Source organism: Rhipicephalus microplus, unplaced genomic scaffold (genome assembly GCF_043290135.1).
Source record: "Rhipicephalus microplus isolate Deutch F79 unplaced genomic scaffold, USDA_Rmic scaffold_14, whole genome shotgun sequence".
In the NCBI taxonomy this organism is placed as follows: domain Eukaryota; kingdom Metazoa; phylum Arthropoda; class Arachnida; order Ixodida; family Ixodidae; genus Rhipicephalus; species Rhipicephalus microplus.
The window spans coordinates 36,905,923-36,932,267 of NW_027464587.1; the positions used below are offsets into that span (position 1 = coordinate 36,905,923).

The 26,345-nt window shown below is 44.8% G+C and overlaps 1 protein-coding gene across 4 annotated transcripts in view; it reads right to left on the minus strand.

Annotated features, from left to right (window-relative positions):
* The window catches only part of LOC119181524 (pancreatic triacylglycerol lipase), a 197,124-nt gene that overhangs the window by 121,953 nt on the left and 48,826 nt on the right, over window positions 1–26,345 (minus strand). For all 4 annotated transcript variants that reach the window (XM_075882979.1, XM_075882981.1, XM_075882978.1 and 1 more), the window contains exon 3: window positions 2,061–2,210. In XM_075882979.1, coding sequence (XP_075739094.1) covers window positions 2,061–2,210 — 150 coding nt within the window. The remainder of the gene's footprint in view (window positions 1–2,060; window positions 2,211–26,345) is intronic.

A 26,345-nucleotide genomic window follows, 5' to 3' on the forward strand; every position in this document is an offset into this window, starting at 1 on the left:
GGTCCTCGTTGATGCCGGCTACTAATGTTCGAAATTTGAAAATAAAATATGCCTCACGCTGTTCGCGCTCGCGTCTGTTTGGGAAACCGGACTGCAAAAGAGTTACGCTGATATTTTCAAAACTGTGGTTTGGCAGGCGCAGATGTCTAGATAAAGGTAGCTTCGGCAGTGAAGTGGCGTGGTACTGGTGATTATTGAACCGCAGCCGAAATGGCGTGTCTGTTTGGCCGATATATTCTTGTCCGCAGATGTTGCAATGTAGAATGTATTACTGGAGTCACAATTAAGGCTTTCAGTTATGCAGAATTTGAAATCCGAGAAGTTCGCTTTGGATTCACGTGTTGTGACCATCTGTGGGCATACCTTGCGTCGAGTTTTTCCGCAGGGATGGCACCCTGATTGAAATTTGGAGGTGTTTGTTTTTGCTCTGACAAGAATGTCCTTCAGATTTTTATCCCGGCGGTACACCACGTGAGGTGGCTTCGCGAAAATAGAAGTTAGTTGAATGCTTTGCCTGATTATGTTGAAATGGCGGGAAAGTATGTTGTTGATTCGTGGTGCTGATGAAGAGTAAGTTAGTACAAGGTCCGTTTGGGAAGTCGTTTTAGATACTCTGTTTGGTCCCTTAATTATATCATTCCTGTTCACGTGGCGAGCACGTAGTATGGCATCGTCAATAATGTCTTCCGGATAATTTTGTTTCAATAAGGAATGCTTTAGGTGTTCCGCGTGTCTGTCAAATTCCCGCATATCGGTGCACATTCTTCGGTACCGGTAGGCCTGAGAATATGGAATACCCATTTTGCAATGCTTTGGGTGGCTGCTGTTGAAATGTAGGTACATTTGACGGTCTGTAGGCTTTTTGTAAAGGTTTGTTGACAAGCGGTCATTTTTGACCATGACAGTGACGTCCAAAAAGTTAATGCTAGTTTTGGAAATTTTGTGCGTGAATTTTATTGACGGGTGGCACTTGTTAAAATCCTCTATTAAGCGGAAAAGACTTCCCTCATCATGGTTCCACATCATAAAAATATCATCTAAGTATCTTCTGAAGTAGAAAGGTTTCAAGGTGCGTCCCTCAATGAATGGAATTTCAAGTGAAGCCATAAAGGTGCTCGCGAAGTTTGGGGCCATTTTCGTGCCCATTGCAGTGCCACTGACCTGAAGGAAATGCTTGCCATTGAACTCAAAATGGTTATAATTTAGTACGAGTTCAAGAAGTGTAAACAGTACCTCGCCACTTACACTAGTTGATGACTCAGATTTTACATATTCAGAAACCATAGCCGCTATTCTGTCATGGTGGGGTATGTTGGTGTACAGTGAGCAGACGTCCAGATGAAGTTTCGCAGATGAAGTGGTTTGTGTCCTTTAGGTAATAGGAAAAATTTGGGAGGATGTTTTTATTAAGGAATTGATGAATTCTGATATATTTTCTGTTGATGTGCTGTTACTGGATACTAACGGACGTCCCGAATTACCTGCCTTGTGTATTTTGGGGAGCAAATAGAATCGACCGGGAACAGAATGGGCCGGTAACATTTCTTTTAACATTTTGCCGGTAATTTTCTCCGCCTTTTTTGTTTTTTTTTGTTTTTTTTCTTTTTTCAGTTTCCTCTCAATCTCGCAAACATCTTTCAAGGCGAGAAGGACGCGGCAGCAACGAAGTTTGGAAGTTCATGTCAGTATAACTCATCCCCTGATGAAGGGAGGACCCCTCCCGAAACTGTTGGAAAATAAATATATTTATCCTTGCTGACAACGCTCCCGTTGTGTCATATCATATATATATATATATATATATATATATATATATATATATATATATATATATATATATATATATATATATATATATATATATATGACTTTGCCCTCTGGCGCCACGTTGTAGATTCTTCTGTTTCTTTTTACTCCGGACAAGAACGAAGGTGCTGCAGAATCTCTCGTCATTACCAATACGTATTGATTTTCCACTGACTTGGTGCTACAAGCAGTGGAATGATAGTTCGTTTTTCACTTCGAAAGAATGAAAAAGAGGTACGGATTTCACTCACTACCTGCACGACATGAATGAAGGCTGCCAGCTGCTGTCCCACCTCCGGAACAACCATGTTCACCACGCGGCCGTAGAGGTCTTGAGACTTGCGGCCCCAGTCTACCATGATGATATTGTAGTCACCTCGAACAAGGAACCGGTCTTTCAGCTCCTGCACGATGCAGAGTTACGAGGAGTGTAGTACTCATGCCGTTCATGTCAGTGTCCATCAGCTGGAGTTCCGCATCACAATCATATAAACAGCCCAAGACACTTTAACACCTCCTGCCGGGAAGTAGCCGCGAAAGCTACTGAGAAAATGACTGACTCAGCTTTAATAACGCGATGGCGTTAAACAGCTCGTTTCGAAAAAATTTAGATGTCGACATCAGTCTCAGAGTCACTGGTTGTAAGTAAAAACTCATAGATTTGTCCATGACCGAAATTGAGCGAGCTGCAATTATAATCAGTAAAAAACATTACGCTTAGATGATCATCTAATGCAGGCCATCTTGCCTTGCACGCTTGTTCTGCCTCAGAGCCAGCTGCAGCTTGAAACTGCTTCTCAAAAAACACTAATCAACGTGAAACAGTCTCTTTAACGAATTTATTATTGCATGGAACAAGCGTAGAATGTCAGCTGTCACCGACGCTGACGTTGGTGGCAAAATCCAGCCGAGAATGTCCATATAATTGCTATCGCAATAAAAGTTCCATATGGACCAGGCGAGCTCGTCATACACGTAAGGGAGTTGACGGGGTGCCGCTGGAGGTTTCACCAGCTTAGTAGACGTTGAAAGTGCCCGCTGTTGCAGCCGTCTCTATAGGTTGCGTGGCGGACTCGCCGCATACACGAGACTGGTGGTACCGATGACAGCCTTCTTCGCTTGTTCAACGTTAACAGCCCTAAGCAGTCATATCCTCTTTGGGGAGTACGCTTCCGCATTGAGGTCAGTTCCCCCGATTACATACCTTCGCTGCAGGTCTAAAAAAGAAGCAGATGCACTATTGCTGGAAGTTCTTCCCCAATTCAAAGGCGCTCTACCTTCGATACCGCCGCGTGGTCGAGAATGCTTGACTTTTGTGGCAGACACTTTGGGAAAAGCTTTACAAGTGAAATCGTAGCAAAATCTAGAAAGATATTGTCAATACTTCAGTCTAATAACGAGATACTGTTCTGTATAAACGATATTGACTGCTTTTCGCAAGCCAGGCTCTCGTGAAACCCATGCTGCAATGAAGTGAAAAAAGAATTCGTTTCAAGAAGGAAAATGAGATGCATAAATATGACATGTTCAAGGATTTCGCAAGGATACTTCTGAGTGAAATTGAAGTACATGCAGCGCAAAAATGTTCTGTAATTGAGGTTACAATGCAAGATACCTGATTTTATTAGAGGCACCACCTATCCAACCTTCGAATCTGCAGCTAAATTTGGGCGCTCAATAGACTGAGTGAAAAAATACATAAAATTATAGAGAAGTACATAGCTGTATTTTTCAAAACCTTTGAGAAAATTTCGCCTGTGCCTCAAAAATAAGCTAGTCTAAAACCATGAAATAGGCTAAAATACCCACTAAATCAACTGCAAGTGGATTCGTAGGAAAAAAATATTTTTCTACGTGCACGGATCCCGGTTTGTGCAGCAATAAAGTAATGATTCCTCAATTATGTCCTTCGATACCATGCAACAAACCTTCATTACTCACGGTGCAGCCATGCCCCGCCGCGCTGGTCTAGTGGCTAAGGTACTCATCTGCTGACCCGCAGGTCGCGGGATCGCATTCCAGTTGCGGCGGCAGCATTTTTGATGGAAGCGGAAATGCTATATGCCCGTGTTCTCAGATTTGGACGCACGTTAAAGAACCCCAGGAGGTCGCAATTTCCGGAACCTTGCACTACGGCATGTCTGATAACACTATAGTGGTTTTGGGTCGTTAAACCACACATATCATTTACGGTGCAACCGTCAGAGCCTGTAAGTTATGTATTTTTTTACCGAAGCACTTCAACATTTCGCTAGACTGGTAGAGAAGTGAACGTAGATGTGTATTAAAAAAGAAGGCCTTTGCTTCTCGTAACATCAATCGATGTGCATGTAGTGCATTAGTGTAATCGTTTCAGCGCATAGAACTTTGAGTCTGTTTTGCAAGACAAAAAGGGCGTTTTTCGTTTGATAATATTCCTTTAATGACGTCGAAAGCCAAGGGGAACGGTTTCTGTCGATAAGCCTGTGTGGTGGAACATATTGTGCAACAAGCGTGGAGGTACTCTTTTTAAACAATTTTGAATTACGCTCTGCGGTGCGGATGAAGAAAGTCTGACATGCACTCGTCTAATAATAGCGAAAAGGCTAAAATTGCAGTGTAACCACCTCTCGCATCCTTTTTGGTAAGTTTTTAGTTTTTCATCACATGTTACCTGGCATTTTACAAAAAAATGTAATAAACAAAGACAATAATTATGCGCATTTTCCAAAGTTCTTCAAAACCTCTAAGTGCGAATTATTGGAACCATTCTACGTTCAGAAGTTGTGTGAATTGTGCATTGGCGAACCGTCAAGACAGATTAGATTTCTTGGGCATTGGTTGCCTCGGTACGTAGGCTTGCGGCATTAGCCGCATGCCTTGTGTTTTTTCAGTGCACATATTATTCTGTCACCCCACAAATAAATTTTGTTGTAAGTGTCACTCTAGGTCTCATCCTCGTCTTGGTCTTTTGTGTGCGTGTTTATTAGCGGCAAACCATTCATTCGGTACCCCACCAACTAGGAAAATAACAAGTTCTCCGAAAGTTCACGTTAGGGCAGAACAAACACACAGTCGCGATGCGTACTTTTAATGTGCTGTGGTCATCGTAAATCTTCGTCATAAAAAAACGTTGGACCTCTCTCATAGCTTTGCGCTTTATCCGGGTAGCCATGGGACTGGTATTCGCTCCTACGAATAAGTTCACTTTGGGTCTTGCGTGTGGAGTTGCTGTTCGAGTCACCTTCTCGTAATAAAATGAACGTGGTAAGTTCTTTCTGGAATAGATTTGAGCTCAAAGAAGGACTTAGAAGCCACTCACTACAATCGGCTTTTTGTTGAATCCTGGCCCATCCAGGAGACAGCTGGGGACTACAATACATCTACATGCGTACTTTTGATCGCAGGTATGCCTCAACAAAAGTTTTCTCATCATTGAGAATAGGGCGATTTCACAACAGGAAGAAAATACTAAAAGAGGGCGCGAGTAGGACCCAAAACGTCCATGTTTTTTCTCGCAGTGCCAAAAAAAAAGGGGGGGGGGGCTCTTTTACTCGCTGCTTTAGTTAGCGTCCCCCTGTTTCAACTAAAGTCTATTAATACGGCTGTCACACGAACACTGCGGATAACCATAAAGGTACAGGTAGCCACACGGCAGACCTAACCGCAGCTAGTCTCCTACTGTGGGTATCGCAAATAGGCGATTCCTTGTTAGATCAACACGGATTCTAAAAAAATGCTTCAGGTTCTATTGAATATTTTATATTTTATGCACGTACCACCCCGTATCCCGAAAAGGAACTTTGTTTTTTTCTGTAACTAATTTATCAGGCAAAAAAATGAACAAATTTAATTTGGAGGTACCAATTTTATTATCCATCGTTCCCAAAAGGTCGTTACAATGTAACTCATAAATAATACCAGTAAAAATAACACGTTTTTTATGTGAAATTCATAGGCAAAAAAGTAAGTTAGCATTGTTTAAATGTTGTAAAGCGAAGAAAAGTACAATAGGAATGTGCAAAAATGTGTAAGAACTCAGCAGTTACTACAACGTATATAAAAATTATAAACAGTGTTTTGAAAAGAACTTATTCTTCTTTCTCTCTGCAATGGCAACTGTTTTTCCAGTTATTCAACTCCCGAGTGAGCGAGGCTTATCTTTAACGCCCTGGCATAAACGCACGGAAATTTGTGTGGTAAAAATACATGCAGGGTAAAGGTAGAAAAAAATGTTTATGCACAATATTTTTCCCTGTGACCAGAACATTATAACATTTTTTACTGCTACACATTTTCTCGTCTATTTTGTTAGTACAGGCGTAGTTAGTATTTCGTTAGTATAGTCAAGGAGGGCCTTTCATGGGTAGGTAGACTTCGTATGCGCATATAGTGTTTGGTGATCAAAACGTGGCAACAGGTGCGGACCAGAGGACACCTAGTGTGACAAAAGTGCGAATGATTCCCTCCTCTACCCCCCATCCCCCCCCCGAAAAAAATTCGCCAATGTAGGTCTCTCGAATTGCCTACTGGCGTGTGGCGGGCAATGTCAGAAGTCAAGGACCACCAGTATCGAATTCGACGACCTCTACTTTAGGTGCTGTTTGGATCCGAAAAAGGCCGCTTGCTGCATAGTATTTCTTGAGAGTTGAGTGAACCTTTCTTTGCTGATAACATGGATGATTGAATCTAAGATTGTGTATAATGTAACTTTCAGAAAAAATGGCTTTCCTATGAGCCACAGTCAGAAACTATTCCATGTAACTTTCCATGTACCTTTAAGCTACTATATATCCCATTATTTGATGAGGTACGGTATAATGAAAATTGTACAAACATTTCTTGTTAAAGAGGCCTTCTAACGCTTGAAAAGATTAGTGCTGACTGCGTAACTCGTAGCGGCACTCGCCAGACCAAGTGCGAGCGCCGGAAGGTTGCCGCCACGTGATTGGATAAATGTAACGTTAAATATAATAACGCCATTGCATCCAAATAGGGATTACTATTGAATTTCTTTTTTCTTAAGCAAGATTATTCACTGAAAGCGAAAGAGAATGAAGCTGTCCGACTTTTCCAGCTCAAAAACTGCAAAACAAGTAAAAAAATGCGCCGAACGCCGCGGTGCTGGAGGAAAGGAGACGCGGGTGGCGTCGAGTGCAAACGCGTTTGCGACGGCTTCGTACGCCGATAGATTTTCGATCGATCCAGGCCATTTTTAACTCATCATTACCACCGGAACTCTTCGGAAACGTCACCTGGATTGTTTGGACACCAAATTTATCCCGGTAGGCCCATTTTCAACCCACTTGTAGGACTTCATTTGAAATCATGAGCTGGGCACTTTAGGCCTCGCACGACTTCGCCAACCCCGGCTGTGCGCCGCGGACACTCGTCGCCTGCGGCGTCGCAATGCCACTCGAAGCAGTCATAGAGGGGGGGGGAGTTCATCTCCCCTAAAGAAGCCTCTGCTAGTGGACTGGTACAAGCCCACCCTAAACGAATCGCAGACACAGTGTCGACCGCCCAAACCGCGTCGGCAAAGAGTGGGCGACAGGGTACACCAGCCGGTGCCAGGCCACTCAATCCGCTTAAAAAGCTCGCGGCAGCCAGCCGACTACCTGCGTTACCGAAGAGTCACTTTCGCGTAGTCATCCAACCAGGCGGAAGACTGAACGTACAAGCATACAGTCAACGCAAGACCTTCAACGCACTAGCCAAGGCCAAGCGTTTACTCTGCATGTCACAGAGGAAGACATACAAAACATCTTCGTACTGAGCACTCCTCAAGAAACTAACGCACTCGCCTACTGCCGTGTAAAGGAAATCATCTTCCCGAGCAACGATGCCCCGTCACTGCATATATCACCCCGCAAGGCAGAAGTTGCCGTGGGGTGATACGAGGAGTCGACACCGACTTTGCCGACGCCAGCTTGCAACCCAAAGGTGCTCGCAACGCACGGCTCGCAACCCAAAGGTGCTTGGAGCCAGACGCATTAAGAACACCACCATGGCCGTCATCCTTTTTGGCGGCCACTAGGTGCCGAACTACGTCTACTGCGGCCCCATCATGAACTGCTGCACGCTCTACAAATGACAAAATAGACACCTGCTGCCAATGCGGGCCCGTGGCTCCCGACCAAAGCGTCTGTCCGCACCCAGCCGAAATAGTGTGCAAGAAATGTGGCAACGGACCCCTTGGCCCACGCCCGTGCATCACCCATGTGCGCACTGTGCGGTGACGCTCATCTCACGGGCGACCAGACTTGCCGAAGCCGATACCAAGTACCCTACCTCGTACGACGTCGCAGGCAACGCCGCTGTCGCGCAACAAACAACGAGCGACTCAAAAAGCAACCACGGGACCTACCTTCAAAACTTGCCGCCAGCCAACGTCCACAGGAATATCTCAGCCTGCCGACCTAACCCAGCCAAGCAGCTCAAGGGCCTTGGCCGCCTTCTAAGCCATGTGGGCTGACAAGGTCGCTAGGAAAGGCGAGACCCACTCCCTTCCACGCTCGGAGTCATTTCCATGCCCGTAGTAGCAAAATTCAATTTCTCGAACGCGAGAACCCTAGCCTATGCTTAGAGCTAACTGAGATTAAGATGCTACTACAAGTGACACAACCACTTGAGCCATGCGAAAACACGGCAAATCTTGCCGCTCCGGCTATGATAAGAGGAGCAAAACGTCGGGCAGCTCCCGAGCAGGCCGACGAAGAGGGTCTAATTATGTCGAGCCTAATGGCTCACATGACAGCCTTGTTAGAGCAGTTGCGCTCCGGAATATTAGTTGAGTTCAATTCCATAAAATTGCAGAGCAATGAACTCTATGCACGTCTTGAAATTCTAGAAGCCGACCAACATACCATGAAGCAGGGACAGCAAATAAACCATAAGTAAACATAGCTACCTCAAGCAATATAACCATCTGGCACTGGAATTGTCTTAGCTTCCCTGAAAAGTGGGGGACCCTTAAGCTTCGCCTTTAAAAGTTGAACGTGATAGCGAAATCCGGCCCCTAGTGAACCTTCAACCGCTAAGTGCATACTTATTAATATGTTTTGTTACATACACACGCACGCACACACACACACGCACTAAGAAGAGAGTACCAGCACACGCGCGCGAATGGTACATGCAAGATTTTGATCTAAAGCAGGAGCCGCATGGCCTCCTAGACACACGGCACGCACTCGCCATCTCGGAGGCCATAAAGAGTCTCACAATGCTTCACAGATAGCACCACATTATCTAGCATTTCCTGTTTGCTTGATCAACGCCTCTGGAAAGGCATGATATGTTTTCCGCTAGATGGGCATTGTCCATTTGTAGAGCTGTTTGAAAGTTCCTGTGTGTTTTTAGCGGTGATGGCTGTACTATCCTGGCCTTTTTTGACGTAGTTTTAGGCCTCCCAAATGTGCCTACAAATCACCGAATGGGCTCGTTTTCGTCGTGACATCTGTCGAACAAAATGTGTTAAAGGGGTCTTGAAACAATTTTTCAAGTAACCATGGGATAATTCACTGAACGAGCTTATTGTCTTACCAATTAAATGCAGCAAAAATTTTGAGAATCCGTCAAGTGCGAGTGGAGTTACAAAGTTTGTCGCATGCTCTAATCGCATTATCTTTTCTTTCGTCCCGATGAAAGCGCTGGAAGCTAAGCAGGGAGGGATGGCAAAGGCAAAGAAACTACGTTACCTGCGCCTCGTGACCTTGAGCACTTTTTTTTGAAATTCGCGGCTTCTTCAATGTGATTGCGCGCGCGCGCGTGGAGAAGTAGCGGCCTCCCGCGGCAATCTCTGTAACTTGCTTTTTCGCTCGCAACCAACGTGGCCGACGCCAATGGTGGGATTCCTGCAACACGAGCTCTCTAACGCTGTCGCGTTAAAGGAAGGACGCCTTGCAACAATTACTGCACTCTACAGCTGAAAGGTCTTCCGTCCTCCTCTTTCAAGAAACAGTCACTGATAATCTTGCACTGTGGGGTTACCAGGTTGAGCACGCTTTTGAGAAGAGTAAAGGGGGGATTGCCCCATTTATGTAAAACAACTTAGCTTACTTCAAACATGAAGTTCACCCTGATCTCATCTATGCTCGCCCTGAAGTTCGCCCTGAACTCATCTTGATAGAACTCATATGAAATTCGCAACTTAAGCAATCGGTCTTTATCTTAAACGCTTACAGCTCAGCAGCTGACCAAAAAGAAACTTTCAAAGCTCTCTTTTCAGAAAACAAATAAGATAGTTGGAGACCATCCCCTCCTGATTGCTGTGGACTTCAATGCTCCCAATTTAGACTTGGGTATGGTTACGTTCATGCTAAAGGAAAAGTACTGACTGCGCAGATAGCGCACTGCTGCCGAACGCTCTTCACCAGCACCACCTTTCCTACTCGCACAGGAACGTCGTCTACTAGAGACACGACGCCTGACTTGGCCTTCACGAGAAATACTCGAAACCCCACATGGCTTAACAACCAAATAAACATAGGTAGTGATCACTACATTTGTAGCATCAGCCTTGGCGTTTACTCTCCCGCACCTCGTAAATTCAAAGTCGTAGACGGAGATCAGTTCCCCGATATCAAAAAAAACAATGAAATCATTTAAATTACTATTAGCAATTTTTCGCACGCCTCAGAGAACACGTAGTCAAAGTAACTAAATAAATCAAAACCACACGCTAAATCGAACATATGGACAGTCGTCGTGCACACCTAATCGAGGCACAGCAAGCACTTCAAGAGAAATGTAAAACACAAGCTCAATAGATGCCTTCGTAAAAAGATTGCTGAATTAAACAAAGAGATTGAGGAGCATGGTAGCACTCTGGCTAAACAGCAAAATGATGCGGTATCCAACTACGTAGATTCACAATAGCGCCGAGGCTCTAAATGAAACATACTCAAATATCTCTTACATGGCCAACCCACGAAATTAAATCAGCAGCTAACTATAGACAGACTAATACACAAGCTTCACCAAGCTGATTTCACCGATGAACAAATCACTAATAAACTCGCGGCCCGTTACCTCTGCACCGACGAGAGCTCCGACGCGCACTATACACCTCCATCCCCACAGGAAAGGACGACCTATTGCGCTCCCTCTAGACGTGCGCTGAAATAAGAGCAATGCTAGCCAACTTAAACTCCAATTAGGCCACAGGGCGAGATGGCGTAACTAAAAAACTGCCTAAAAATCTAGTAGAAGATGACATCCAACTTCTGACAAAGCACATCAACCAGATGTGGGAGGCCGGTGAAGTACCTAAAGGATAGTGAGAGGACGTTGTAGTTATCATAAAACAGCCAGGTAAAACCCTCGGGATAGGCGCGATCCGACCCCTCTCTCTTACTTCGTGTGTAGGCAAGTGGTCAAGCACGCCATACTCAAACGAGCAACCAAATACGTAGCAGAACATAATCTCCAACCATTCCATAAAATTGGCATTCGCCCTTCCATGTCAACACAAGACGTAATGGTAATGCTAAAGCACCGGGTACTCTCCGTTAAGACGTGACACACCAAGGCAGTCCTAGCACTAGACCTCGAAGAGGCATTTGACAAAGTTAAACACGCACACGTCCTATAGTCTATAACCTAAGCAGACCTCGGCACTTGCTTTCACAAGAACATACGCTCACTCTTGAGAGACTGGAAAGCAGTCATCCGACTTGGATCGTTAGGCTCCAAAACGTATGAACTAGGCCCAAGAGGCACCCTACAAGGGCCTGTCTTCTTCCTATTTTATCAATCTTGCCTTGAGTGCACTGTCGCGTGAACTCGGCATAATCTACGGCCTCGGCCATGCCTTCTACGCAGATAATATCACCATCTGGAGTGAGAACGGTGTTGAAGGTGTGTCGAACGCCAACTACAGAAAGCAATTGACATAATTCAGGTGTATCTCGACCAAAGAGGCTTGCAATTGTCAGCCGCTAAATTCAAATCATTCCTTTGTAAGCCCAAGCGGGCCCCTAAGTGGCTCACCCCTATACCCATTAACTCACACACTGTGGAAAGTATGCACAAACTGCAAGTCACCTTGGCTAGAATTCTAGGCACAATACGGCAGGAGGACGGCAGAAATCAACTCAACATAGAGCGCATAGCAGCCCAAGCAGAATCAATGTCAAAATCAATCAGATGTGTTGCTAATAAAAAATGGGGACACTCTGAGAAGAACTTACGGCGTATATTCCACACATTTCTCATGAGCCATAACAACTATGTGGCTATAGCTCACCCTTGGAAGAAATGTGATGAAAAGAAATTAAATCTCAGCATTCGCAAAGGCATCAACCAAGTACTAGGGCTGTCCGTTCATACCAATACCAGAAAGCTCAATGCCTTAGGCGTTCACAGTACATTCAGTGAAACCGCCGATGCTCAAACTCTCGCTCAGCTAGCCAGACTATTTTCCACAGAAGCAGGTAGACAACATTTAGCTCACCTTAAACTCACATCCCCTTTTTCTACACAACGAGGATGCACCCTGTCCCACTTGATCACGGATCGAATTCGGGTACCTTCACTGCCACGTAACCGTTACGTGAGAGTGAAGGTTGCAGTTCGTGTGCATGATGCACCCGGACTACAACCATGGTCGTCGAACAGCCCGCGCCACCACGCTGCTTAAAACCGTGGCCGCTATGCCTGACTCGGTCGCCTTTGTAGACGCCGCAAAACACTCCTCCTATGACCACTATATAGCAGCTGTAACCTTGCTAGAAGGAGAAGTGCTCACAGCACTTGCGCTCCTAAACTCGAACCCTGACCACCCAGAAAAGGCAGATCAATTTAGCAATAGTGAACACAACCCGCACTACATTTTACCCCGATTCCCGAGCCATGGCCCCCGCCTTCCGTGTGGGCTGAATCTGTGTGCTCTCGTGTGCCGCGTGGACTGGCATCAAGCATTTTATTAGGTTCCCGGACCATATGGGCTCCAACGCCCACCCCCTCGTCCCAAACGCCAATGAGCTTAAGGGCGGGAAATGACTCCGGAACCAACCTTTAAAGAAATAGACCTATAATGAAATCTATCAGCACTTTCGTCTCGAACGGCGAGAGCTTCTGTTACCGCACCCTCAACTCAAACGACCACAAGCACTATCCTTCCATATCCTACAAACAGGAGCATATCCCTCACCGGCACTTTAGGCGAGATTCATAAGTGAATCAGGGCCGCGGTGCCCCCAATGCGCCATCTTACGATGCAACTTACAACAGATACTGTGGCAATGCCCCGAGTTGCGCGCGTACGACGGGTCTTCAATCACAGAAAAGGACGGGGATTGCCTCCTAACAAGTCACCACAAGGTGGACCAACTTCGGGCTGTCCAGAGGGCTCATGACATGGCCGTCAAGTTCAACCTCCCGGTCCCGTCATGGGCGCGGCCAACAGACGGGGCTCTTTAGGGGGTCATCGCCTCCTCAGGACCAAATGAAGTTTTTCAGTCCGTCAGTCAGCTGGCGGAAACGCACCGCGGGGACGCTGCCGCCGCAATCGTTTGAAGAAACTAAAAAATGGCAGCATATCCACGGAGTGAATGATGAATACTGGGGCGAAGCATCCATCCGTCTATTCGTTCTTGGTTCCGTTCTTCTTCGTTATTCGTTCTTCTTGCGTTCTTCTTCGTAATTCGTTCTTGCTTCCACGTGTGGCTGTGTGGCCGCCCATGCGTCCATCCGCCCTTCCGTGCGTGCGTCCGCACGTTCATCTGTGTGTCCGTCCCGGCTTTCGTCCATGCATCCGCTCCTGCGTCCGTCCATGCGTTCATCCATCCATGCAGCCATCCGTGCGTCCGTTCATGCATCTGTCTGTGTGTCCGTTCGTCCACCTATTCAACACTCCAAGTACCACCATCTCGCATCTTTTCATCATATATTCCTCATATAGACACACCGCCATCCGGCGGACATTCCAAGGACTGAACGAGAGGAGGCACACGCACACTTTCTTACGGATTGCGCTTCGTGTCTACTTCCCACCTTTGACCACCTCAAGTTGATGGTATATACTAGTTCACTGTATTTATGGCACTGCTGCGGCCCAACGCTCACTAAACCTTTCTAAAACCTAGGAGGTTGCGCCCAGCGAGTATAACGTAGCAACTTTTTCTTGTCTTCTATGCGTTGTTGAACAATAAAACTTCGCAACCTGCGCGGTAACTAAAAGCCGAATTCTCCTTTCATTCCCCCTTAGCAGCCATTGACATGTACATTGAGCGCTATATTTTATTGTTCCACAACGCACAGGAGAAAGCTCTCACCAGCACCACCTTGGAGGTCAAATTGTTATACTTGTTATACACTACTACAACGGCTACGAGGGACGAATGGGTGCCGCTATAAGGAGCTTCGCCCGTAAAAAGTTTAACAGCGTTCATCGCAGAAAGAAATATCAGTAAAGCTACAAAACTTCATAGAGGCGTTCACGAGCTGCCAGGTTTCGCAAGTGTCGTTCTTTCAGGTGCCACACTATTTTTTATCATCGCAATCGCATCCTGAAAACGTTGGACATAAGGGGCAGTATGTCATGCAAGATTCCTGTATGGTAGGACTCTCATTCAGCCTTCGAACGTCACAGGGCGAAGGAAACACGGTCAGGTGAGCCCGAGAAAATAGAGTGGAGGGTAAGCATCCATTTCTCTGTATTATTATATCTCTACGTTGAATAACTGCCATGCGTGCCCGTATCGCTCCCATTGTTGCTGCACTGATCTCTTAAGCCATCAATGTACGCAACCAGCCAGAAAACAATGTAAGGCTAAGAGGGCGTGAAAAGTGTTAGAGGGCCTCTTTAAAGAAACCTTGAAACAGGTTTTTAAAGTTTTTTCAGTGTTTAGGTCACAGCATCATCAAAGCACTAGCTTAACAAATTTAGTAACATGGCGTGTACCAAGGCACCGCTACGGACCATTTTATTATACCCTCCTCCTCACTTATGCCTCGCCTCCTCAACTCATGAGGCACGCTGGCATCACTGGCGATTGCAGAGGTCTCATGAGCACGCTCGACGTTTCATTTCTTTTAGCAGTCCAGACCTCCGAGCTCGCACACCGACAGGTTGCGCGCAGTCTCGGAGGCCAGCACATAGTGCACCCGGCAGCACGCACGCCGTAGAGACGAAGATTATGAAGTTGTTCATATCTGCTCCGACAGGTGTCGCCACCCTACGAGCCGATCTTCCGCAGATGCTACAGGCCATGACAGCCAATCAAATTTGCAGTCACGGTGACGTGGCTGCTGACGAGCTATGGCCTCGTCAAACGGCCAGTGCATGTCACTGTGTGAATGGGTGGTTGAAACGCATTTCGCTGAGTCGCAACAATCCACACCAATCTGCGGTGATTCGCAGCTTTAAAGCATTGCAATAAATTACAGAGTTTACGCATAGAGCGAGCTCAAATCGGTCTCTAAGCAACCCTTGGGACTTTGTCTACCGTTGCAATGTGTTCGTACTACATATCAGCAAAATCGTTCCGGCTGTCCTTTAATTGGACCTTTGGCGTGTAATCCTTTTTTAGGTTAGACATTTCATGTGAAGCATAAATTTGAAATAAAAAGTCTTATTGTGAGTTGCTGCAACAGAAACACATCGAATAAAACCTATTATTGTTGTGTAAGGGCAGTGAAAACGTCTGTTCCTTTTTTCGGTAATGGTAACGATAACGCGTTACTTTCTTGGAGGTAATGTATGGAGTCAATGTGTTTAGTTTTTGTTGCAGTAACAAGTAATGTATTTAGTTACTATATTTCGGTAACGTGTACAACACTGGTTTAATCTCAGCATTAGTGTCAGCGATATACAGGATCTTTAACTTTGCGCTCTCTGAGAACAATGCCGACAAGCATAATTGCCGTTTTTTTCTTGCACTTATGTTTATGTCACATTGAGATATAGGAATGAGACAGGTTTGTGCATAGTTATATGCTCTGTGCACCAAATTATCTTCCATTTTATTTCCCTCGTCTCTGCAGTGCCTCGAAACTCACTGAAATTGCACATGATGGTAGGACAACAAAGTTTTTAAAAGTTGTTTTATTATAGCGTATAGTTTACGTATATCACTTTTTTCTTAAGTAACATTTTTCGTGCTTGCAAGTGCCACCAAGGAGTCGGTGATTACGACCCACTTTCTTAACGTGAATGATAGTTTAATAACGCTGTTGGCTAGTGAAACTGTCAATGTTGTTGAAGAGGAGAGATTGATTGATTGATATGTGGGGTTTAACGTCCCAAAACCACTATATGATTATGAGAGACGCCGTAATGGAGGGCTCCGAAATTTTCTACCACCTGGGGTTCCTTAACGTGCACCCAAATCTGAGCACACAGGCCTACAACATTTCCGCCTCCATCGAAATTGCAGCCGCCACAGCCGGGATTTGAACCCGTGACCTGCGGGTCAGCAGCCGAGTACCTTAGCCACTAGACCACCATGGCTAGGCTTGAAGAGGAGAGATAATCCACCAACCGGCATATTCTTCTTGCAATCCTGTAATCATAATTGCTTATCTCTCAGTTTATTTAATGACTGAACCATCAGTACACACGTTAGAGATGCCTTGGCACATGAAAAACATGTGATGTGAGCCCTACTGCACTGCGGAAATCGTTGTTACCTTATGTTCGCTGCGAAGTCCTTCTATTGATGTTTCGATATCTGGTAGCTCTAGCAAGCACGATGGTTAGTTGAAGTCGGGTGACCAGTGTGTCGATGCAGGAAGCCGTGAAATGTACTCTTGGTATACATGCAGTATTTGCGTTCCGGCACGCTTCTCACTTTTTTATCTGTGGACGTGAAGCATTTTACATGGCTATATAAGTGAAGGATGTGCCAACAGGTCACCACATTTTGAATTGCTTAATGGCTGGGTTCTCATGCCTCAATAACGTCAGGCAACTTCCGGCTACCTGTGAAACCCCCAGACATACTGGTATGCTTTGTTCTTGCAACAGCTGAAGAGAGATGTTTAAGATATGTTGCGGAAAATTAGCATGGAGTAGGCAAGCAAACAATAGCTGTGAAGTAGAGACGCTGATGTACGACCTCAATCCTATTTATTTTATTTTTATCTATTTACAAATACTGCTATCTCATGTTTGAGACATTGCAGGAGTGGTTACAATAAACGAACAAAACAAAAAACAGCAAAAATGAAAAGTTTTCCAGCTGATATTGCCCTGGCGTTGTTCTCGTGCACCTTTGATAACAATGATTTGGATGATACTGGATAGAGAAGTGGCGTTTTTTCCAATAAATTTTCAGTTCAGAGTACACCACATGACCTGTTTTTTTTTCATCCTTGTGTTCTTTCTTGCACCATCCCATATATATTCTCGTGTAAACATATGTGTGCCCGACATGCAGCAAATTTGCGATTCATTTACCAAAGAAGCCATGTACTTCTTAGTGAGCTGAGCTTGTACAGCACAAATCAGTGGCTGAGAGACCTGAGAGAGCCGAATGCCGTAACAGCAATGCTCTCAAAGTTTGTCTCATGTTCCACAAATGTAACCTGGACAAAGACGCAGTCCATTGTACATCACCGTCGTCCGAAGCTAGCCCCTGTTCTGGATAAGTGTTGTTAGCTTCAGGGCATCACTGCAACGTTAGGTTAAGATTTTTTCTATCACTTTCGATACACAGCTAAGTAGGCTGACTTGGCGAAGTGAGCAATGGTTTCGCAGTGATATAATGGGCTTTAGCAGTGGCAAAGTTTTCGCGTTCTTGCAACACGACGTAACGCATGCCTTCGTCCTATTGTTTTTATATTGTGATGACGCGAGATCAACAATAAAACGGAAAGCGACAAACAAGTAGACTTAATCAGAATCTGTAAAAAGGGCAGCAACGTCTTCTTCGTCCTTTCCCTGACCACGCGTCATCGCACTGCTCTTCTTTATCGCCCCCTAGCCCACACGTGCGTATCCTTCCCTCTTCAACAAAAAATCACAGCATATCCACGGAGTGAACTATGATGAGTGGTTCGATGCGTTCATCAGTCCGCCCGTGCATCCGTCCGTGCTTACGTTCGTACGTTCACATGTCTATCTCTTCATTAGACGTCGGAAACGAGCCTAGAAAATCTATGCCGATCTGTCCAAATGGTATTGTTTGCAATGTTTCCAGTCTATTCAACTTAACAGGTGGCAACAGCTTTACGGGAGGTGGCTTGTGACGCTGAAAGTCTAAACACGTCGGCGCGTAAGTTTTATAGACCATGGCAAATTCCTGCCAGTCCTTGTCAATGTCTAGGTGTAGTCAAAGTGGCCAGTGGTCTGCTCGTTGTGACAGGCGAAGAGGATTTCAGGCATTGAGAAAACGACGAGGAAATGGCAACTGTCACTCAGTGGAAAATTCTTCTTTTAAGAACTGTCATCGCACAAGCAGTGCGCCGTTAACCTTCTTTCAAATCAAATATTTCGGCACGATATTGCTTTGTCCTTTGAGGTAATGGATCATCAGTAGCAGTTCAGCGTCATTCCGCTGCTGACAGAAACAAGCGGTGATTTTCACACCAAAAAGACCGTGTCGTTGTTGTCGTCATCAAGGCTGAGACAATTCGACATTCGCGCGTTGTTTACCCGATTTGTAGGCAACCGTCAAATCGAACTCTTGGAGCCTAATACTTGAGCTGCAAAACAGCCGGATGGGTCTCTCAAATTATTTAAACAGAAAAGTGAATTGGTATAGCTGACAACCGTTAACGAGCGGCTGTACAAATACGGGCGAAACTTAAGGACCGCCCATGCCATTACGAGACATTCTTTCTCGATCACTGTGTAGGTAGTTTCTGTTCAGGACAGCGTCCTTCTGGCATAAATGGTCGCCTTTTCACTGTCACCCTGCCACTGTACGAGTACTGCTCTGAGACCCACATTTCCCACGTCTGGGTGCAACATGGTCAGCGCATTTTCATCGAAGTGGGAAAGCACTGAAGCATTCGCAGGTGCCGGTGAAGCTCGTAATATTTTCAATATTGATCTTCGCCCCATGCGGATGGAATGTCTTCCCTAGTGAGCTGGATCTATACCAGGCGATGCGTGAAAAATTGGCGATAAATCGCTGGTAACGGACACAGAAGAACAAGTGCTTTCCGCTTGAAACAAGAGGGCGACCGTACAAGGCAAGAAAGCCCTGAATTACTCGAAGTGTCTTGAAGCTATCAAATTATCAAAAATCACAGCATATTCAGGGAGTCAGTGGGCGATTCGAATCCCCGTACACCAAGGAGGAGGAAGAAGAAGTGAATGGAAGAAGCCCGTAGCTTCATTTCGCTCTCTTAATTCAGTTATTATATTGAGTTCAGGATATTTTTACAGTGTGTGCGGTGGGTGGACTGTCTTCAGAGTGGCAGCTAAACATCGGTGAGTCGGAGTTTCACTACGCATCGCGATCAGAGTTGCCCCTTAGCCAGCCTGTGCCTCACACCTGGCAAAGCCCGGGTATGGGGGACAACGAGATGCCGCTAGCGCCAAGCGGAGCACCACTTATCCATCCCGCTCGACTTCAAGTTGCTGCAGGCCCAGCAACAATATCAACGTCCCATACAGAGAGCAGCGAGGCCTCGCAGTGCAAGAAGAGGCGTACAGAGCAGGAAGAGGTTGACAACGATGACGCTACATCGACGTACTCCCTTAATGACATGACACAGATGGATACAGAAGCACCCAAGGAAGACGAGGGAGCTTACACGGTGGTCACCCATCACAAGAACCGAGCTATGGGGATACCGGTGGTATTCAGACCAATCGCTGCCGAGGACTCCTTCTGGAAGGTGAATCCCAATCGCATAGCATCTGAGATAATCTCTGCTATCAATGAGAAAGCGACATCATCAAGAATCAACAGAGACGGAAGTTTTTGTGTTGGAGTACGGTGTGTTGAACTCGGCAAACAAGTTGCTGCTAATCAAGAGTCTGGCTGGATTGCCTGTACATGTGATGATACCTCAGTCTTGCATGAAGACCCTAGCAAAGATAAGAGATGTTCCACTCGAAAACAGTGATTATGACCTACTGGATTATCTGAAAGATGCTGGAGTAATCTCGGTCACACGACAAAAGAGATGGGTAAGAAATGAAGATGGAAGTGCCACAATGCAGCCCATACGTAATGTAATACTCCAGTTTAGACATGACATGCCATTGCCAAAAAGAGTTGCTCTCGGCTTTATGGTTCACACTGTCGAGGAATACATTGAGCCGGCGGTAAGGTGTTACAACTGCCATAGATATGGGCATATGGCTAAGACTTGCAGGGGAACCAAGAGATGCAAGGTATGTGCGGGCGCACATGATTACAAAGAATGCACCTCGAAGCGTCAACCTAGGTGTGCCAACTGTGCTGGACCACATCCGGCGTCGTTCTCAGGCTGCTCTCGAAACCGTTTGGCATCAGCGGCACAAAGAGAGAGAATTGTAAAAGGGTACCATAAGATACAAAAAGGTCCAGCACCCAATGCGGATATAGTCGAAGATGTTCCTGCGGCACAAAGAAGTGCAAAACAGTGGCGCCACGACTCTTACTCGGAAGTATTGAAGCGCTCAGCACCAAAACATCGCGTTGGCAAAGAAGTCAGGGCCCAGGAACATGCTGAAGTGGAACTTTCTGCCGGGCCAGACACAGCCAAGGAGCCACTGACTACCAAAGGGAAGGGTCACAGCATCTTGCTGAGGAAAACTTCAAGAAATGCGATCTCGGCGGAGACAGCCGGAAACAAGCAAGTCATTTTGCCAATAATATTTGCGGCTCTCAAAGCAATTCTACGATCCCTGCTACAAGCAGGTTCTTTACCAGAAGTGAAATTGCTGCTAGATGTTGAGCATCTTCTCTTGTCGTAATCATGGCTACGGACTATCTAACTGGTACAAAAGAAGTGCAACATTCCATTGGAACTGCAACGGTTTGCAGAATAAGAGTGGAGACTTTCGGAAATTCGTCGCTCAGCACGGGTTTCCGATTTTGTGTATTTCCGAAACAAGAGTATCCACTAACTTTCGCTTGTCCAATTATGTGGTGTACCAAGCAGACCGTCCTGCTGCAAAAAGCAGAGTGATGTTGTGTGTGAGACGCAATATTCCGTCGACACTTGTGGCTACTTCAAAAACAGATGCGCTGGAATTTGTTAGATGCAAAGTGAAGTTTGGTAACGTTACTGTAACTGTAGTTAGTGTTTACGTGCACCCTCAAGCAAACGTTTCATACGCAGAGTTGGCTGCAGTGTGTAGATCTGACCATGATCCCATAATTATATGTGGTGATTTTAACGCGTACCATGAATTGTGGGGTATTGAGCGTTGTAGTGTAAGGGGATCTGCTATAGCAAAAATATGCGAAGATTATGGTTACACTATACTAAATGATGGTTCTCCAACGTTTCTACGGGGGCATAACTACTGCAGCGTACTAGACATTACTGTGTGCTCCTCTGAATTAGCGGCTGGAGCAGACTGGACTGCAGACGCTGACACAAGAGGAAGTGACCACTTGCCAGTATTCATATATCACCCAAAGTTGAAGAAAACGAGAAATAACCGCACAACAAGAATTACAAACTGGGCAATTTTTCAACAACTACAGAGACAAAATCTTGAACCCTGTTCTGACGCAGAAACGTATGCATCGAAGATAAAAAAATTTCTAACAAAAGCAACTCGTACAGTACCCATTCTAATTGGGTATTCGGGTGTTGACGCTGAGTATGAGAGGCTTCGGGCAATACAACGCCGATCTGAAAGAAGATATCGCAGGTCGGGTAATTTAGAAGATTTCAAGGTTGCACAGAAAGTACACACTGCAATGCGTAACCAACTGCAGAAGCTTTCAACCAAAAGGTGGCAAGATTTATGTGCCTCACTTCCTCCATTTACCTCGGCGCCTCAACTGTGGAACATGGTACGCGTCCTCCGACAGCCAGTAGTCCACTCGAGACCACTACAGGCTCTAGTGCTGTCTCGAGGAGTTAGCGAACGTGTGATGGCCGAAGAATTTTGCGATCTTATACTGAGAAATGGAGAGACCGCCCAAACTAGCGAATATAAATCCTCAGCAGAATCAGCTTCGGTGGTTGTAACAAAGTCCTCTTCGATCAGTTCATCAGATCTGGATGACAGCTTCACACCAGAGGAATTCCAATATGTGTTGTCTTCAGTAAAACGAAGAAGTTCACCAGGAACAGATGGAGTTACATACGCTGCTCTTGCTAATTTGTGCAAAAAAGGAAAATTACACCTGTTGGACATCTATAATAAAAGTTGGCAAGAGGAAAAAGTTCCGGAAAGTTGGAAGATATTAAAAGTAGTACCGTTGCTAAAGCCAGGGAAGAGCCCTATGCAGTTGGACTCGTTTAGACCGGTTAGTTTGACAAGTTGTTTTTCAAAAGTGATGGAAAAAATGATCAATGAACAAATTTTATGGTGGCAAGACATGAAAAAATTACTACCAGAAAGCATAGCCGGCTTCAGAAGAGGTAGATGCACAATGGACTGCATTCTGGATTTGGTCACAGATGTGTAAAACCAACGAACGCAAGGAAACATCACTGTCGCTGTATTCCTTGATGTTCACCGAGCATACGACACAGTGAGTCATGTTCACGTTCTGGAAGGCCTGGCGTTACAGGGATTTAAGGGCAAGATACTGCGTTGGATCGCTGACTTCCTGAAGCACCGGAAAATTTTTGTAGTTACGCAGGAGGGCCCAACGTCAGAACATGTCGTCAACCAAGGAGTGCCACAGGGCAGCGTACTAAGCCCTACTCTTTTTAATGCAGTCATGGCGCAGCTCCCGTATAATCTTCCACCCAACATCAGATGTTCAGTATATGCTTATGATATAAGTATATGGACGTCTGGTCCATCGTTTTTGGATATGCAACAAACTTTACAAGAAGGATTGAATTATGTAGACCATTTTCTAAAAAAAAAGAGGTATGGCACTGAGTCTGGCCAAAACAGCCATACTTCCGTTTACATTAAAAAGACCTGGAAATTTCCAGATAATTCTGAAAAATCAGCATATTAAAATGGTTAAAACTCATAAATTCTTGGGAGTAATTTTAGACCGGAGACTAACATGGTCGCCTCATGTCCAGTCCCTGGAACAAAAAGTGAATCAGGCCATTCGAATCCTCCGGCATCTCTGCGGGGCCAAATGGGGTGGTACTACAGAGTCGTTATTAGCCCTACATGTTACCTGGATACGCCCCATCGTAACTTACTCACTGCCCCTGCTGCACGGACTCCCAGCCTCCACCGAAAGGAGAATTCACTTGTTATTGGCAAGGAGCTTGAGGGTATGTCTGGGTTTCCCACGGTCAACTTCCAGTGCTTTAGTGTATGCGGAGGCTCGAGAGCCACCTTTGGCAGTACTCCGAACTAAAGAAACATCTCGAAATTTATTTAGAATTTTCACGCAACATGAAAGTCATTTTTTTTCTGGTGCACTAACACAAAGAACGGCAACTAAACTACAGGATACTATATCATCATTTCAAGCAGTACTACCAGAATTTAAACAGTGGAAACCTTCAAAACCACCTTGGACGCTGCCACTTCTCAACGTTATCCGTGAAACAGACGGCATCGAGAAGAAAGCAGACATGGCACCTCTAGTAGCGGCACAGTTAGTACTTCATCAGCTTCATGTAATGCATAATGAAAAAACGAAGATATATACAGATGGATCATGCACAGAAGAAGCGTCAGCCTGTGCGGTCTTTATACCCGAAATTCAGAAAAAGAGGATGTACAAATTATCGCACAAATCTTCATCGACGACAGCAGAATTGGTGGCTATCTTTGAAGCAGTTAAGCTTATCTGCGAGAATAGCGAGCCACGAAAATGGGTGATATGCACTGATAGCAAACCTGCTCTTCAGCTAATCAGAAATGTGAGATCACCTTACAGAAATGGTGAAATAGCACAATGTATCGCAGAAACTGTGGAATATGCCTCATCACAGGGTCACAACATCGTATTCCAATGGATACCCAGCCACATTGGAATAAAAGGAAATGAAGATGCTGATAGTCTCGCGAAGAAAGCATTGAAGGAAGGACGGGATTGCACAATCCCTATATCTGGGACGGATTAGTTTTTAGATAAGTTTTTGATAAGATTAGGATTAGATAAGTTTTTTTAAACCTCCTTAGATGCGGCGTACTTGTGTTTGCGAGGACAACGTAGTGGGCAGTTTGCAAATGTGGAAGTATAGGCGGCCACGCACAAACCAGGGATGATGATTTGTGGGGTTTAACGTCCCAAAACCACCATTTGATTATGAGAGACGGCGTAGTGGAGGGCTCCGAAAATTTTGACCACCTGGGGTTCTTTAACGTGCACCCAAATCTGAGTACACGGGCCTACAACATTTCCGCCTCCATCGGAAATGCAGCCGCCGCAGCCGGGAATCGAACCCGCGACCTGCGGGTCAGCAGCCGAGTACCTTAGCCACTAGACCACCGCGGCGGGGCCACAAACCAGGGATAGACACTGTTGAACAATCTGCGGTTCTTTAACGCGCACGGAGGTACAAGTGCACGACCATCTTGCATTTCATATTCGCTACTTCTCAACAGTATTTGCTTTATGGTCGGAGAAGTGGTGGATCAGTAATGAGGCGTTTCTTATTCGTAAAATCAAGATAAAAAGAAGACTTCGAGAAGTTTAAAGCACAGAAATACTACCAATTCTTTGTTAAAGAAAAGCAAGTTAGAATATTTTAATAACCTTTTAAGCCCCGAAAAAACCGAAACATCTGAAGCCATCTGGAAAAGGTTAAACATGTTGCTCCATCCATCCTTGAATGACGGCACATACCCGATTAAACTTGCTCTAGATAACCAAGTCCTCATTGGTAAGGACGTTCCCGAAGCCTTCAATAATTTTTTTACCTCTATTGGGGAGAGCTCCAATGACAATCGCTTTGTGCGATTCATGGGTGGCAAATAGGCGATAGTGTATTTCATTTTCTGGCGATTGCGCAGGATGTTACGACTGCCTTCCTGTCACTAAACAATAGCATGTGTTGTGATGAAGATGGTCTTGAAATTCCCCCTACCATTCACGTCATTCATGCTATATCACTTATATTAGTATACATCTATAATCTAATCTTTTTATTGGGCACCTTTCCAGGTCGTCTTCAGATGGCCAAAGTTTCAGTTGATTTCTAAAGTAGGGACAAAAGTAGCATGTCTAATGACAGAACAATTTCTATTCTGCCTGTATTTTCAAACTTAGTTGAAAAGATTTTACGTGAAGGAGTAGTGTCATTCTGAACTATATTATTACCATATTATTACCCCTTGCAAATTTGGTTTTACAAAGCAGCGTTCCACAAAAACTGCTCTAACATTGCATAAAAAATTACTCGATGCATTTGAAAACAAATATACAAACTTGAAACTTCGATGGATTTTTAAAGACATTTGACAAAATTAACCACACCATAATAATTGTAAAAACTTGAACACTACGGCTTTTGTAGGATATTTTTTATTGTCTTAAAACATATTCGAAGCACCAAGACCAAAAACTACAAATTGATGGCTACACATCTACTTTTAAAAACTCTGTTCCATGGCGTGCCCCAAAGCAGTAGATTCGGTCCCCTGCTTTTAATTATTTTTATCAATTACCTGGTGAACATCGATAATGATACAACATTTGTTACTTATGCAGATGATACCAGTTTGTTTTTAATGGCAATGATTTGATCAAACTTGATAATAAAGCGAATGGAGTCTTTGAAATGTTGTATATCTGAAGCATAACGAATTGGCTGATTATAAACAAAACAGAAACGAAATCTGTCCTTTTTCGCTCAATAAATAAGCCCGTAAACTGCAATTTGACCTTGAATAATGGCTCTGAATCTATCTATATTGAGTCCGAGGTGAAAACGCTACGAGTCATTTTTCATGAAAGCATGCTATGTAACGCACAAGCTGATCTTATCCACACTAAGCTTTCCCATACTGTAGGTGTCCTGTCATGCTTGCGTTTCCTTATGCCACAAAAAGGAACTCTTACTATATAGTTCTCTATTTCTGTCTACATCAAATCACTCCTTTTTGGTATGGGGAACCATAACAAAAAAAAACTTAGGCCGAATATATAGATTACATAAAAAAGCTGTGCGCAAGGGTTCCGCGCGACGAGAATACCAGGGCGATTTTAGAAGCCCCCAATTTACAACGAATACCCGACTTGTACAATGCACATTTAATGAACCGATATCGTACCTTTCAATCTTTTTTTGCTGACTTAGCGCCTTTGAAACTCTACACCTGCGCCTATAGCACACGAGCCATAGTACACACGTACTAATTATGCTAGACAAATTATTTACTACTTACTGACACTAACATAACTATTTACCTGTAATAAACGTTCCCATTGTTCTGTTTGTACGTACTGTTTGTTTTAATATTGTGTAATGACTGTGGCTGTCTATATGTTGTCTAATGGTGAAAAAGACTCTGTAAGGCCTTAATGTTTTTTTTTTTGCCCCACAGAATAACTGTTCTGGCTTTTGAA